General features: G+C 42.8%; 3 protein-coding genes across 6 annotated transcripts in view; 1 reads left to right on the top strand and 2 right to left on the bottom strand.

Annotated features, from left to right (window-relative positions):
• Positions 1–388, bottom strand: part of si:dkey-159a18.1 (sortilin) — a 14,088-nt gene extending 13,700 nt beyond the window's left edge. For both annotated transcript variants that reach the window (XM_062518507.1, XM_062518506.1), the window contains exon 1: positions 73–388. In XM_062518507.1, the coding sequence (XP_062374491.1) occupies positions 73–318 (246 nt within the window). In that variant the 5' untranslated portion in view covers positions 319–388. The remainder of the gene's footprint in view (positions 1–72) is intronic.
• A 1,089-nt stretch (positions 389–1,477) lies between these two features.
• cbll1 (Cbl proto-oncogene-like 1, E3 ubiquitin protein ligase) lies at positions 1,478–5,728 on the top strand. Of its 3 annotated transcripts, none has more exons than XM_062518379.1 (6): positions 1,478–1,555; positions 2,329–2,487; positions 2,712–2,818; positions 3,087–3,170; positions 3,389–3,462; positions 3,770–5,728. In XM_062518379.1, exons 1-6 carry the CDS (start codon positions 1,543–1,545, stop codon positions 4,824–4,826), a joined length of 1,494 nt encoding a protein of 497 aa, XP_062374363.1. In that variant the 5' UTR covers positions 1,478–1,542; the 3' UTR covers positions 4,827–5,728. The 3 variants fall into 3 exon arrangements, with proteins under 3 accessions (XP_062374363.1, XP_062374362.1, XP_062374364.1); XM_062518378.1 differs by having other exon boundaries at positions 2,329–2,496; XM_062518380.1 differs by lacking the exon at positions 1,478–1,555 and adding an exon at positions 1,567–1,630 and having other exon boundaries at positions 2,329–2,496.
• A 192-nt stretch (positions 5,729–5,920) lies between these two features.
• slc26a3.1 (solute carrier family 26 member 3) lies at positions 5,921–15,871 on the bottom strand. The gene is made up of 19 exons (XM_062518305.1): positions 15,744–15,871; positions 14,106–14,245; positions 13,093–13,203; positions 12,734–12,894; positions 12,262–12,426; positions 11,718–11,870; positions 11,537–11,619; positions 11,272–11,419; positions 10,795–10,908; positions 10,004–10,081; positions 9,514–9,609; positions 8,812–8,918; positions 8,125–8,194; positions 7,925–8,017; positions 7,724–7,819; positions 7,104–7,331; positions 6,899–6,953; positions 6,315–6,478; positions 5,921–6,028 (listed from the first exon to the last, which is right to left on the bottom strand). The coding sequence occupies exons 1-19, from the start codon at positions 15,869–15,871 to the stop codon at positions 6,008–6,010; spliced, it is 2,211 nt and encodes a 736-aa protein (XP_062374289.1). The 3' UTR covers positions 5,921–6,007.
• Between the last annotated feature and the right edge of the window lie 389 nt (positions 15,872–16,260).

Raw genomic sequence — 16,260 nt, 5'->3', positions numbered from 1 at the left:
CTATATTTAAACAGATGGAGATTAATTAGCCCGTTATGAGTCCTTTATTTAATTAAAATAAATGTATCTCACCTCATGGGTGTTCTCGTCCAGAGTTTCATGGTCGGTCTGATCTAAAGGCTGCCTGCAGTACGCAAAGTTGGACGCGCCAAACCAGCTTTCCCTTCGGCTCCGCGAGCGCACTTGGCCCAACTTCTCCGTGCGCAGAGTCCGCGTAAAAGTCACAGTCCTGGGATCGCGCTTTTTCGCGCTGATGGCACCACTGGAGATCAAAACCAGTAACCAAGCGCCACAGCAAACCGTTACTTTCCAGAGCATACTGTTTTAGATGTACCTATATTGCTGACAAGTAGCCTACAACCTATTGGCGACTGACAGTCTGCTTTTGTAGCCTACTTGCGCGACCTCACAACAGTTTCACAGTGATGGACGTCTGGGCGGAGGCAGGATGTAAACTGATTTGCATAAGCTATTCACAGGTCCGCAACGCGTTCTTGCCATTCAGTCATTGACTATTGCTTGCCAGTGTCTGAGTCAACGAAAAGTGAGTCAGTCCTAGTTATGATCAAATGCTTGAAATAGTAATTCCAGCATTCAAAAGTTTGGATATATCAAGTGTTCTGCTCTTCTATGACATGTCAAAGTACATCATGCTACATGAGTAGGCTACATGAAGTAACCACAAAAACCTTACTTCAAGACATAAGAAAACTGTAGTATTATAGCCTGTACCCTGTCATGCATCTTTTTTTCTCTCTCTCTTTTTTTTTTTTTTATCAGATTGGCTTCCAAGACCCATATGGCGTTAGTAAAAAAACTAACGCTGGGTGGTGTAGTTTCTCAAATTATGTTGAGCGTCTTTCAATACAGTACATCAGGAGGACATTTGTGTTGTTATTGTGACATTACTCTTAGGGTTGCAAAAGTTTGGGAATTTTCAAAGTTGGAAATTTCCCATGAGAATTAACAGGAATAGGCAGTACGGGAATTAACAGGAATATGGGAATTAATGGGAATAAACTGGACATTCTAAATATGGCAAGTTAGTATAACAGAGACCTGAATATAGTTTTTTTTTTTTTAAACAAGCATAATATTAGTAAAAACAACCTGGTTTAATGCAAATTCAGTTGAATTTCTACCCTGCACATTAGGCTACATACCACACAGCAATCATGCTAGACATACGAAACCTTTTTTTTCCCCCATTGAAAACATCATTGTGAACGTTATCTCATGTCTTTTTTTTTGACCAACCGAGGATTAAAATACGTTTTTGTAAACAGGTCAGTATTTAGAGCAGTCTTGGCTGGCTAATATGTTTTTAAAAAGCGGTTAGCTTCACATGCTAGGAAACCAGGAACAGCATGTGATTTCCGCTAGCTAGCTTACGTTAAGCAAGCATATGAATGAATACAAAAAACATAATTTAATACATTTGAATTAGGCTATTCACTTCTTCTGGCTATGTCGATGACGACGGTGCGCTCTTCCTGAAGGTACGCGCATAACATCTTATCCCAGCATGCACCTCGTGTCATCATGGACCAAAATGGTAAGGAGGGAAATGAACAGCGCTAACCTGAGCACTTTTTGCTTAACATTTAATAGCAGAAGTGCGATTCACATGGTATCTAATAGTGCACATAATTAATGATATCTTGCAATGTATTATTTGGTCTTTACTGCACGGTTCTTTCGTAAATTGCTACAGCAATGCCATGCGGCCTTTACCACAAGCTAGCTACAGCTGCTAGGTTATTAGCAAGCTAACGTTAACTAAGTAACCTAGTTTGGTAACGTTAGCTATACGGAAGGTTTTCTGGGCGCATTGAGGCTATACGTGCTACATGGGAACGTAGTTTACTAAACTAACTAAGTAATTTGTTTCAGATCAAGTACTCAACACAGTGTTGTTTGGCATGTTTTTTTTGCTATCGCGGACTAGCTTGCTAACTTCAAAGATGGTCACCTGTGGCGTGTTGGTGTTATTTAGCTGCTAGCATTAACGTGACGTGGTGTTTTGCTTACTTGTGTGTAGTTTTAGATATCCGTAAACACCCCGACATGCCACTTTTATTTGACATGATAAGTTATTTTACGCTAACGACATGTGGGTGTGTGTACAACATATTGAGTACCAGGAGGAAGCTCGTTAGAGCTAGGCTAATGTTGTTGTTCACGGTAGCTATTGCAAAACTTGGTGAACAACAGGTCATGTGTAGTCATTATGAGAAGTGTGCTGCATATTAGTAATATTTTGTTGGATGGATTTTGTTGTTTGTGTGGCGGAGACCAAGTGTTGACTGAGTGGATTCCTACCCACAGACCATGACATGCAGGGCACGGAAGGTTCCGGGAGTTTGGGGGGACTAGATGTCCGTCGGAGGATTCCCATCAAGTTGCTCTCCAAACAGGCAGTGAGGAGCAAACCCATTACACGTTCCCAGAGACCCACGGGAAGGCAGGGTTCAACCACCCAGGCCGGTGAGGAGGGTAAAGAAGACTTATTCTGCATTTCTCACACAGTACTGATAAATGTGCTTTGTGTGACAATGTCACAAACTGCCACAATTTCGAAATGAAAGCTAAATGTCTACTCTGCACTGTTGTGTCTTCCTTGTTGACTAAAGTTGTCATTTAGTTTTGCTAGGCAGAGCATGTGCATTTGTGGCTACAGTGTATGGAGTGTGTTTTGTTTGTTCGTTCAGATGGCCATAGCTACAAGAAGGATGAAAGGTTTGATTTCGGTGCCAAGGCCGGGGATGTTTTTGCTAGTCAACGGCGTTACCCTCAGGCTATGTACTGGGATTATAAGGCAAGTGTCTGTAACCAACCCCTCACCACAAACACTCTTCATAGTAAATAGCATATGGTTTGGCTATTAATAGCCTAACAAGACCTGTATTGCACATTACAGAAGGTGTGTGTGTGTGTGTGTGTGTGTGTGTGTGAGAGAGAGAGAGAGAGAGAATGCCTGAACGCGTGAACACAGCTCAGATTTAATACATCCTGTACACAGTCTGTTGCTATGTGGGTGTGTGCTGCTGTGACAGGACATTTATTCTCCTGTCTGACCTCCACAGCTGAACCTGCTGGGTGAAAAGGATGAGACGCCTGTGCATTTCTGTGACAAGTGTGGGCTTCCTGTCAAGACGTACGGTCGCATGGTAAGTAGGGGTGGGAGTCACCAGACAGAATTTAATGCTGTAATGTTATAGTCTACACTCAATGATTCACAATGCAAACAAAAAGCACATTTATTTGTAATAAATGTGCAATTAATTACAATTCTACAGATGTACTATAGTAGGCATAATAGCAGCCTTGAGCTGTCTAGAGCAGGTGGTAAACAAACTCCTATCATTATGTTTGTGTTCTCTTGTAGATTCCATGTAAACATGTCTTCTGCTACGACTGTGCGTTGCTTCATGAGAAGAAAGGAGACAAGATGTGTCCAGGGTGAGTTTCGCTCTCTTTCCCCTGTGCTGTGTTCAGTAAACCTACTCAACTGTAACCCAAAGGAACATAACATATGGAAAAGCCATAGTTATGGACCTACGGAAATGACTTGTCTAAAACACAGCTCTATGTTCTATAGAATCTATCAGACTCTTAGGTTTTAGAAAAGAATGTTTCTTTTTGGATTGTTTCGGCTCCTGTTTAATGGGTGAAATTGTCTGTTGAATAGTCACATGGGAGTAACAATCGTTGTTATGTTGCTTTCTCTGCCCATGTCTTCCTGATCCTAACGTCTCTGCGGTTTCAGCCTGGTCATCTACAGCTGCACGGACCCGGTGCAGCGGATCGAGCAGTGCCAGCGCGGCTCCCTGTACATGTGCAGCGTGGTGCAGGGCTGCAAGCGCACCTACCTGTCGCAGCGCGACCTGCAGGCGCACGTCAACCACCGGCACATGCGCGCGGGCAAGCCCTCGGGCGGCCGCGCCGACCCCCACCACCACCACCCGCCCTCGGACGTGTCCGAGCGCTTCCGCCTGCCGCCGCCGCTGCTGCCCAAGCCGCACGTCATGATGCCGCCGAGCATGGGCCACGGCGGGCACGACCCGTACGGGCAGCCGCCGCCGCCGACCTCGCACGACGACCTGCGCGGGGGGCAGCCGCCGCCGTCGCCGGCCGACCTGGGGCCGTCGCGCTCGATGGCGCAGGAGACGTTCCGCATCGCCACGGTGACCACGCGCAAGCACAGCAATCTCATCACCGTGCCGATCCAGGATGACCCCACGGGGCCTGGGTCGGGCCGGGACAACCTCCCCCAGTCGGGCCCCGGCCCCGCGCAGTCTGGTCTGCATCACCCCGGGGACTACGGCAACCAGCCCGTCGTGTCCCATCCGCACCACATGATGGCGCCACCGCCACAGTCTCACTACGGTCCTCCCCCACCGCCACCTCCCATCAACCCCCTCTCCCTGCAGCACCCCCCTCAGGGATCGGGCACCCCCCACATGGGGGTGTACAACCAGGCACCGCCCCCGCCGCTGTCCTCCGCGCCCCCACCCATCACCCCTCCCCCAGGACACCTCATGGGTCAGATGCCCCCCTACATGAGCCACCCCCCTCCCGGGCCGCCCCCGCAGCACGGCGGGCCCCCGGTGTCCGGACCCCCTCCGCACCACTACAACCCCCAGTTCTCAGAGGACCAGGGCACACTCAGCCCTCCCTTTGCCCAGCCGGGGGGACTCAGCCCCGGGATGTGGCCGCCCACTAGAGGGCCTCCGCCCCCCAGGATGCAGGGACCTCCACCCCAGGGGCAACTGCCCGGCCCCCACCACCCAGACCAGTCGCGATACCGGCCCTATTACCAGTAACGGCCACAGCATCTCTCGCCAGCGTACTCTGTATAGTAGGATGCCTCTCGTCCGACTCTTTCCTGTCTGATTTAAGGAAAGGCACACTGATTCTAGCCCAACTGTGATACTTCTGTGGAGCAATGCTACTGTGGGCTGTGCGCAGCAAATTCCACTCATATCTCTACTTCTTTTATAATGCTCTTTTTTTTGTTGTTGGAAAATCGTGTAAAAGAAACAAGTTTTAGGGGTTTTTTTTCTTCCATCTGCATCATTTGTCATAGTGGATGAGGGTGATGATGATGTTCTTAGCCCATGAATGTCTGTAGAAGTGCGGGAAAGCCATGACTGTCTTTTGAGCTTTGCAGGACTGGCATATGTTCATTTCTTTCTGTATATTTTCGCAGTATTGTTGATTAAAAAGTCATTCATTCTTAAAATAATTGTTGACATTTAGGGCATTTTTTTTTTAGATGATTGTGATCAAATAAAAAAAAAACAATGTCTGCTACAATAAACCAAGTCAGTTTAACTCATGAAGACAGATGATTACTTTCAATTGGAAATCGTTCATTCATACTAAGTGGACCCTCTTAGTTGTTTTGGTTTTTTTTTGTATTATTTTTATTTTTATTACAGTAGTCAATACTGTACAGTTATACTTGTGTCAGGGTTTAGGAATTGCAATAGTATGGTGGATATACTAAGTGGATAGTTCAGTAATTATTATTTCCATAAGGACTGTTTGTAACAGTCAAGCACATTCCATTTTGAGAGTCTTCTGATCAACATATCGCCTAGTAGTTGCACTCATTCTATAGTCATCCAAAAACATGTTTTCTGACAGATCTGTTTGCTGTATTTTAATTCAGTGCCATCAGACCAGATGTCAACCAAAAAATAAAACTAGTCATCAGTATGAATGAATTTCTAAGAATCAAATATTGTGTGGCTGAACACGTAAACAATAACACACTCTTACAAATGTATACAAATGTATGGTTTTTATATATATATTAAAAAAAAAAAATGTTAGGTGCATATTATTGACATTGAGGAAAAGAGACGGCTTTATAAAATTGTAGGAAATAAGTTGATGCCATGCTTTTTTAGCTGTGCATTTCAGAAACAGAACAGACACTTTAGGCTTTACTAGATGGACCTTCTGGCGAAGTCTGTTGACACTGGAAGGAGTTCCATCACTAGAGCTGGGTGGAGGTAATCTGCAAAGAAAACATATCAGTGGTTATTTAACACTGGACTGGGGCACATTTCTCAAAACCGTAGTTGCTAACTAAGTTAGTTGTTGGTTGCAATGTAATTTCCCATTGCCAACCAACTAAGCTGCTCACAGGTTAGCAACTATAGTTTTGAGAAACGCGCCGCTGATTAGTATTCATGCCTTAAAGTCACTGCTTTTTTTGTTAAAGGTAATGACAACATTGATGGTTTCACTGAACACTTGTTAAAGAAATGTGACTGATCATAACGGAAGCTATTCTCAGATACCTCTGTCTGGATGTAAATATCTTTCAGCTCGCCCTTGTGTGTGCCGTCCTGGGGATGTTTATTTGTCACGTACATCATGGCATCGTGAAGCGTTGGGAAGAACATTGACGTCCTGATCTCATCGTCAAAAAACTTGCAGCTGTAGAGTTTGTCCAAAATGTCCACTGCAACAGCAAGGTCAGATTCCATTTAAAGCTACTGCACCCCAGTTCAGGCTGCCTGAGACGGACAACTCAGAAGCACTGATAGTTTTACAGTGTGATTAACTGAACTGATAACACACGGGTAAGCTGATGTTTTATGTGATTTATATGGTTGAGGAAATGTGTTGCAAGTGCGGCCAGATTCATTGATTCCTCAGTACAGATTACTGATCTATGAAATTGAGAAGGGCAGTTATGTGCAATGGCCATGTAGCCTCTCTCGAACATTACATTACACAGCAAGGTATCTAGAACCTGGTCAGACTTGGCAACACATTTCAGTATCCAGTGACATCATTAAGCAGATACGCAAGGGGAAATTCAACTGATATTGCCATGGCATGTCTGCATATAGGCTACTGACCACCAAGTGCTACTTACCATCGCAAGACACTATGTATACTTCCACATCCACTCGTATGAATTCTTTTAATGCCTGAAAATAATTCAAGACACCTTTAGCTTGCTGTTGTTCATCAGGAGTACATTTTTGTTTTTTCTTAATAATGGAAGAATACCATCAAACATGTATTTCAGGCTAAGCATGGAGAACGAATAGCCTCTGCACTCTTAGAGAGGTACTTACTGCTTTGAGGCCTTTCATGGCGGACATGTCGAGGAAGGACACGGCAGCGAAGTCCAGGACGAGGCTGTGGATGGGCACCTGGGGTACAGAGACGTTGGCAGGGAGTTGGGAGTTCCAGTTGACCTGCACAGGCAGGTCGGAGTAATCAGTGGGCAGGTCCAGATCCTCCATGTTGCGTTCGTCATCCGACTCATCACTGGAGGAGGAACCAGTGGGCAAAACCCCTCGCTGAGCGTAGAATGGACAAGGGTCATTGTGTGTGTGGTTTTTAATACCGCAATTTCTACTATTAGCCGCGGCTTATATATTGATTTTGCTAAATTTATTGATACAGGGGGGCAGTTAATAATGTGTTAATATGGTTTTGTTCCTTTTAACTTTCATAAAATACTGTCCTGCGGCTTATATGCAGGAAATTACTGTACTGTTTCCAATATTTGAATGTAAGACTGAAAAATATATTGCTTATTGCAGAAATTGCAGGCTATAGGGAATATATTGTAGCTTCCAGTGGTCAGATCCTTGGGAATGTTTTGTAGCTTGTTATTCATGTTGCTTGTGCTATCGATCTATTAGGATTCAATTGTTTCACATATAGCATCAATATGTTTGAGACATACCCTTGTAACCTGTAGTGACCCCTTCTTCAGCATTTTCCGGATCTTCCTCAAGGCCTTGTTCCGCTTTCTTAACACTCTTAGAGGACTGAACCCAACCTGAGAATGACGAGATTTATGTTCACCCATTGCTGTCAGCATATCAGCTTTTAAATAACAATGATGGATATGTTTGTATATACAGAAATATAGTATGGGGCATACAGCTTCCGTCAGCTTCTTCCTGAAGAAGTCAATGTTGGCAAAGAATATGGGTGCGGGGATTCTGAAGATCATCACTCCTTCTGGTTCTGAGATCTGGCAGCACATGAACACCATTCATGAGCAACCTGTTTACTCTGTTCTTATAAACACAGCATAGAAGCAGCTGTCACTTTGGAGGAGTTGAGGATGTTCCTACTCACACAGAGGTAATCCTTGCGGTCTCTGTACAGGTCGGTCCCCGTGATGTTGGCAAGCATTGCGCAACGAGGACTGAGGAAAGAGCACAACATGCTGTCAGGATTCCTGAACCACCATTGACCAATATCGAAAAGTCTCAGATTTCATGTTAAACAAGCCAAACAGATGTTCAGAAGCAATCTATCATTTAGAAAATCCGGCATATGTCAAACTGTTGATGATGGTTGTCCTTGGTGTAACACATCTCCAAATGCTTAAAGATTTCACATTTATCGCTGACCTTAGGTCACTTTTAAAGGGACACTTCACCGATTAGCATTAAGCTTTGTATCTTTAGAAAGCCAGTCATGTTTTTGAAAGGTCGTGCATCATTCCCTCAATTTGCCTTGAGATGGGAGAAATACGGATTTCAATGAAACCCATGAATAGGACTTCCTGCTTTCAATGATGTAAAATGATGATTTTTACATCATTGAAAGCAGGAAGCCCAACATTGAAATCCGTATTTCTCCCATCTCCAGGTAAACTAAGGGAATGATGCACGACCATTCAAAAACATGACTGGTTTTCTAAAAATACAAAGCTTAATGCTAATTGGTGAAATGTCCCTTTAACCCACTAACCCATGAATGCTTCTGCCCACGGCATTTCACCATCAAAGCCACTGTACAGTAAATGCCTCAACTCACAACTGAGTCCTGAAGACGACTGTGAGCAGCTCCACGCCCAGCCCTGCCGCCAGCCCCAGGTCCAGCCCCAGCAGGATGGCGGCCACACATGTCCCCACCCACACCACCTGGAGAAGGAGGACAGCATGGACAGCCAAGTGAGACAGCCACACCGTTTTTTCTTCCCCCAAAGTTTTTGCTTATAGCTATAATAAAAAATGAAATATACAGTAATTTCCCGCATATAAGCCACATTGTGTATAAGCCACAGGACAGTGTTTTATGCAAGTTAAAAGAAACAAAACCATATTAACACCATATTAACTGCACCTCTGCATTAACCTCAAAACTGAAGAAATTTTGCAAAATCAATGTATATGCCGCGGCTAATAGTCGGGAAATTACTGTACAGTAATTTATAATATATTAATTGCTTATTTCATTCTGGTCATTTATTCCACCATACTTTGAGCTGTAATTTTGATTATAGGTGTTCATATTTCTCTGATTCTATGAGTCAACTGACACATGAATTCACTACTGAATCTAACTAAACCAAGACACAGTCTGTTGGACGTAATGTATAAGAAATAACATTATATGAAAATAAATCTCATGGAATGGTGGCTATTTGATTCTTCTCCTTAAAAGAAGTATTTATTTAAACGATTCTCATTAGAGCTGTTGGTGATTGGACAAGCTGGAAAAATGGCACCCACTCACACAGTCCAGCCGGTCTTTCCTCCACAGGTAAGGCACTTCAGTCACCTGTAGCAGCATCCCCTTGAGGTTAACAATCACCAAGGCACCTAGGACAGACTGAGTCAAGGAATGCACATAGTTTTAAGTACTGTATGGACCAGGGTCGGGTTTCCCAGATTCATTAAGAAGCTCTTAAGTGTTAAGAACTTCTTAGGAGCGTTGTTAGAACGTTCTGATAGCGCTCCTAAGAAGTTCTCAGCACTTAAAAGCTTCTTAACGAATCTGGGAAACCCGGCCCAGTTCAGTATTATGCATAAGCTCTCTGATTGTTGGCATGTTTATAGTGGCTTATGGAGCAATGCTTTGTAGTGCTCTCTAATGGTGCTCCTTATTATCACAGTGTATTCTAGTGTATTGCAAATTGATAAAGTTGTTGTGAAATAGTGTGTTTGTGTGTGTGTGTGTGTGTGTGTGTGTCTGTGTGTGTTCAGAGTGATAGTGTGCGTGGTACCTTTGGCAAGGGTTCAAGCAGGAACCCGATTGCCACAGTGACAATCATTGCCATCATGGCCGAAATAAGACCTGCAATCTGAGCATAAAACAGATGGAGTGCATGTATAAATATTAACAGATATATGGATAGCATGTTGAATCTCAGAGTTCTGTTATCAAGAGTATCAAATGCATTTCAGTGTGCTTCATATCAAATTGTAGAAGCTGGACAGAGACTTTTAATGTCCTGGTTATAATAAGGAAATATATTTTGAAAAAAATGACCTAGCTTCAGGTGGACCAAGATTTTCTGTACTATAAATGCGTAGGTTGTTTTCATGTTGTGGCAGTCTTTTATTGCTTTCAGATGACTGTTTATTGTGTGTGCCTTGCCTTATCATCAAATCAATATCTTAGATTCAGTCTTGAACAACACCGACACACAGTACAAGTTGCGTATGTGTCATAGAGTTGTTGTGTATGTATAACAGTGTGAGTGTGTGTGTGTGTGTGTGTGTGTGTGTGTGTGTGTGTGTGTGTGTGTGTGTGTGTGTGTGTGTGTGTGTGTGTGTGTGTGTGTGTGTAAATGCGCTAGCTCGATACAATTCACATCTTTCTACTGAATAGGAAGTAGGATGATTTAAGCAGAGCAAAAGGCGAGAGCAGACCCTGGCTAGCCTGACGTGAAATCAGATCTAGCCAAGTCTGACCACATCAGCACAAAAGAGCCCGTCCCATTGGTACAGCAGTCAGAGCGCATAATCAGTAGTGTAGGTGTTCTGTCATAGTTCTGTTAGAGTGTTGGTTTACTTGTGTCTTTCCTCCAGTGCTCTCCTGCACAGCTGTCCTCGAGAGGGCTGTACTTGCCACAAATGATCTGAACGACGCGCCAACAATGTTGCTGGCCCCAAAAGCCACCAGCTCCTAGCAGAGAGACATACAAATACAGATGCAAGTTATAGACCTTTGGTAGACTGGCAGCAGATATCATTTAATGAATAACCTCGACTGACTTATCTTTTGACAGTGGCATTTTTTATTGGATGTGAAACTGCTTTTTATGATTGAGACAGTGATGGAAAATATGTTTGTGTCACACTACAGGCTTTGTTTCAAAATCTCATTCAGCTATGTCCAAGTGCAGTATAATATTTTATGGGCGTGGAATGTAGAGATAACTAGATTTCAGCCAGCTTCCAGTGTGTACACAACACCAAGTACTTAATCTAAAAGTTGTTAGGTAAATAATGTCATTTCCTTCATCAGACTTTGAACATTATATCTCACCTGATTTCCATCAATGACATAGTCATGTTTGACAGCATAGACCTTGGCCACAGAAAAGGCCACTGCAAATCCCACTACAGCCATGGGGATTGCCTCTGCTATGCTGCGTTCCATCACCTCCACATTTGGAGGAATCGGGGACTCATATCTGAGAAAAGAGAAGTACATTGTTGAGGATTTTAATTACTGAAGGTATTTGCGCAATAAGATAGAAAATAAACCAAAAAAATATTTAGATGCTATAGTTTATACTGTACTCACTGACCCCTTCAACATCTGGCCCACCACGTCTACGCTGTACCTCTCATTGAAGTTGAAGCCATACGATACGCCACATGCAATTATGGTCTAGTACAAAACAGATAAACAACTTGTTAAAGTACAATAATCAAGGTCTTTTATGTCAAATTAGACTGAATATCCCATGTAGAAAACAGTGCCCTCACCATGATGACTTCTATAGGTATTGGCACCGGAAGCTTTGACTTGTACTTGTCGTTGATCTCCTTCACTACAAACACAGCTATCATGATTATGATGGACATCACCAGGTCACAGATATTGGTGGAGGTGATCTGGGAGAAGATTTTCTCCAGTGTCTGTGATAGGAGACATCAAAAGTGATAGAACTACCATAAATGTAACATTTGTGAGTATTCACCAATGTGCTTCAAGACACTCATGTTATTTATTTATTTACCGTAATTTCCCTACTATTAGCCGTTGCTTATACGAACATTGATTTTGCAAAATGTCTTCAGCTATGAGGTTAATGCAGGGGGGCAGTTCATATGGTATTAATAATTATGGTTTTGTTTCTTTTAACTTGCATAAAACACTGTCCTGCGGCTTATACACAATGCGGCTTATCTGCGGGAAATTGCTGTATATTCATCATGTGTGAAATAGATTACAGGTGTGCATCCTGTCAGGATATTGTTTTTTATGTGCCTACAGGTGAACAGCTGACTCCCTTCCACTTCAACTCACATATATAATTGACAGCGGCCCACTTATTCCAGGTACGACGAGACCCAAGACGAACTTCAGCTGCGACACCAGGATGTGGATGGCTGCAGCTGTGGTGAAGCCGGACACCAGAGTGTCCGACAGGTAGATGACGATAAAGCCCGCTTGCAGCAGTCCCATCCCCAACTGAATGGAGAGGAAAAGGAAGAGAATGGAAGGCAAAGGTACGTTATGGCATTTTAACGCAATGTCATTGTTTGGACAGCTCTTGTGAATCCTGTTAAATATTACCGGTCAGTAAATCAGTGAAAAGACAACAGACAAATATGCCACCTTCAGCAAAACCAATAATGCTCAAGTGAATAATTACCACATCTCAAATCCATTAGTTTGTTTAATTTCACATTGCCCTCATTAGGTTACCTCAGTCTCAAATGTTACCATAAAGTAGTGTAATCCCAGGTGAGGTGTGTACTGAAACTCTAACACACACCTGGATCAGTCCGGTGAGAAAGGTGACAGAGGAGGCGACGAGAACCCTCTGCTCGTTTTGAGTGAGCCCCTCAAAGCCGGTGATGTTGGCCGGAGACCCTGTGTCCGGCACCAGACGCGTTACCACCTGCCCCACCATGAGACTCAGAACTGGGAAGGAGCCTGGAAACCACAGATGTGTGGGGGATACATGTAGATGTTGACATTGTGCCAAAATGGCAATAAACAATAACAAAGTTAATATACTAAATTAAATAGCAATATATCTTGTAAGCACTATCTCTATTTTGCTGCTCTAAAACAATTGTTCTCCCATATGAAATTGCTGCATAACAATGATTGTGACTATTGTGTCCTCACCCACAGAGATGTGCCGGGAGGTGCCCAGGAAGAAGTAGACTATAACAGGGAAGAAGGCTGTGTAGAGCCCATAGCTCGCAGGCAACGAGGCCAGCAGGGAAAAGGCCAAGCCTGCAGGACATCACATCAACATCAGCGAGGGACAGCGATATTTTAGGTAAACAGGATTTAGATGTTTTAAGTCTGATCTATTGCAAAAAAAGATGTAACGTATAAAGTTACTCTACAATGTATGTATTTTGTGTTTTTTGTTCTTGTTTGGTTCTCCCTCTCTCTCTCTCTCTCTCTCTCTCTCTCTGTGTGTGTACATACTCATCCTGATCCTGATTTTCTTATGAGTTTGTGAGTTTTTATTGCAAGGTTTGTGCAATAAAAAGGGCCTTATCATGCAATCCCTCGCTGTCATTTGGATTGCTCCCATTTGCATCCAGAACCCCTACTCCTGTCTATTTGTCTAAAAACATTCAGTAGGCCTACAGCAAGCCAACAAAAACCATTTAACCAGTCAAATCATCAGCCTACCTCTAACTGTGGTTATGTCATAGGCCACTCTAATTCAAATGTATCCAAGAGTCCTTTATGTTAAGGGTCATCAGGTTTTTGGCTGGGTTTCAATAGAAACAGTAGAACAGACGTGTGCCCTCTAAGGAGTGTGATGATTAAACATTGTTAAAGGTTTGTGCAACATAAAAGGGCCTTATCATGCAATCTCTTACACCTGTGTGTCTTCTAAGAAGGGAGATGATATTGGTTGATGAATACGTGAACGTAAAAATGCGCCTATTTTCAAAGAAACGCAATGACGAACGAACTTCTAATAAGAAACACTATCCAAGCTGAAAGAGCTTCTGAGAACCAATATCTTCTCCAAAGTGAAAGTGTGTTCTTATAGAGTGTTTCATGACCTTGGAGCGCAGCCTTTAGTCCAGTGCTGAATGGTCACAGAAACAGTGCAATGCCCTATATGTCTTCTAAGAAGTGTGACGATGATTAATCGTCTGTTTGTTAATTACCTTGGAGCACCGCCACTAGTCCGGTGCTGACCCCAGAGACGATGTCATTCAGCAACCATTCCTTCACCCGGTAGATTCTCAGCCAGCCAATGATGGGCAGCAGAGACAGAGCTGCATTCTTTGCACGTTTGAAGTCACAACTGGATTTAGAAAAATGGCCCAGATATCCATGTGAATGCCATATGCTAGCCTCTTAGAGAGTACATCTTCAGTGGAGATATTATCTTTGTGTCAAACTACAATATATTTTGTTTTTCATGCTACTATGTAACAAATAACCACTCCTGCAGAAACACAGCTCTGGAATATCCACTCTAAAAATGGTGCATTTGTTTCCTTGGTGGTACCCAGCAAAGCATTCAAACTGGCAAACAGCACACATTTGATCAAATGTATACCTTTGTACTGTATACTATAACAGGCCAGTTTCTGTAATTTCTTATCGTTCCGATAAAGGCATCATCAGTAAGCTAGGACATACTGTTGATCCAGTGCTACTTGTATACTGTAATATCCTTTGAGTAAACTCGCATGTCTTCATTGAAGCTGTCCCACATAGCCGAAACAGAAGGCTTCTACATTCTGTCTTCTACATTCTGTCTCTTTATGACTGTTTGGAGATCAGAATCAGCTTTATTGGCCAGGTTTGCGTAAACAAACAATTAATTTCACTCAGGTTAGCTTTGCTCTCAAAGTACAACACTCAAACAAATAAAACAAACAAAAAACAGAACAGTATGAATAGTATGAACAGTAGAATAAGGCTATGTATGAGAATAAAATACAGTCTGAAGAAGACGCAGTGCGTCGAAACGTCAGTCGTTTGTGCACCACAATAAAAAAAGGTATTTAATATGAGTGCTCCAGTCATCTCTGGGTTAGTCTTTTAGAAGTAGCCCAGCCAGCGTTTCTTACAGTATGTATTGTATTTGCAAATAAATTGATTTGGGTGGGATAGAGTAATGCAATTGTTCAGAGGGGGAATGCGGGAATGTCTGCCTCCTTGTTGTCCCTGTCAAGGTTGACATGGTAGTGGACACCTCAACAGGCACAAGCAAGATGTGATATACAATTTTTTAAAAAAGGGTGGGAATAGTGCAATATCAGTATAGACTGAGGTTTAAGATTAAATATAGATAAAGTGCAAGGCAGGTCAGTGCAATGTTAATAAATGTATAACAATATTGTAACGGTAAGATTGAAGCACACATGAGGTATGAGCAAAACAGGTAGATTGACTTTGTTCGGTGTAAGGTTGGAGATCAGATTCAGACAGATTGCATCTGCAAAGCATCTCTCTGATGAAAGCATTCATTTCTAGTAGGCCTATATGTACAGATGCAGTGGTAATTCCTATTGTTTCCTCTGCACTGTAGCTTAAATGTTGTTTTATTATTACTGTAGCTGTAGCTCTGTAGTTTAAATGTTCAAATGCATAAATGTTATTCTATTGCTGTAAGTCCCTTTGGATAAATGTGTCTGCCAAATAAATAAATATAAATGAGATACAGTAGGCAAGAAAATGCCCCAATGGATAAAGCCTTCACTACTTGAAGCTTCAAACTCATCTCCCAAACGTTATTGCCTAAACCCCTGATGCCATGTTTGAACTGACCCACATTATGTTAGCATTCTTACGTGAAATATTCAGTCACATGGTCCAGTAAGGTCTTTCGCCGTCTATAGATCTTCTCATGTGTTGCCTGGAAAGTGTCCTCAGAGTATAGTGGTCTGGCGACCGTGTAGAACTGACCCTGTGTATCCATTCGCGTATGATGAGGACCAGACAACATGTACTGATCTTGGTGACACTGCCCAGCACACTCCTTGACTTTTTATGATAAGTGTCTATCTCTGAGGCTGTAGTGCTGGAATTTATTTGACTGAAAACACTTGTACATCCTTTATGTCTTCAATGATTAACAACAATCTGAGAAATCCCTCTTGTCATACTTCCAGCTGCTTCTTGCTAATTTGTTACTGGCATGGTAAGTGTGTGTACAGTAGTGTGTATACCTGAATATGTAGTTTAGGAAATCTGATTGGCTGTTGGAATCCCCCAATCTGATTTGCTGTTGTTATTCTTCACTCTGATTGGATTGGTGGTTATACACCCTGAATCAAACTTGGTTACCCATGTAGTCGGAATGCAGTC

This window comes from Sardina pilchardus, chromosome 17 (assembly GCF_963854185.1).
Source record: "Sardina pilchardus chromosome 17, fSarPil1.1, whole genome shotgun sequence".
Lineage (NCBI taxonomy): Eukaryota > Metazoa > Chordata > Actinopteri > Clupeiformes > Clupeidae > Sardina > Sardina pilchardus.
Note: the sequence above shows the minus strand (reverse complement) of the source record. Positions and strands in the feature narration are given on the sequence as shown.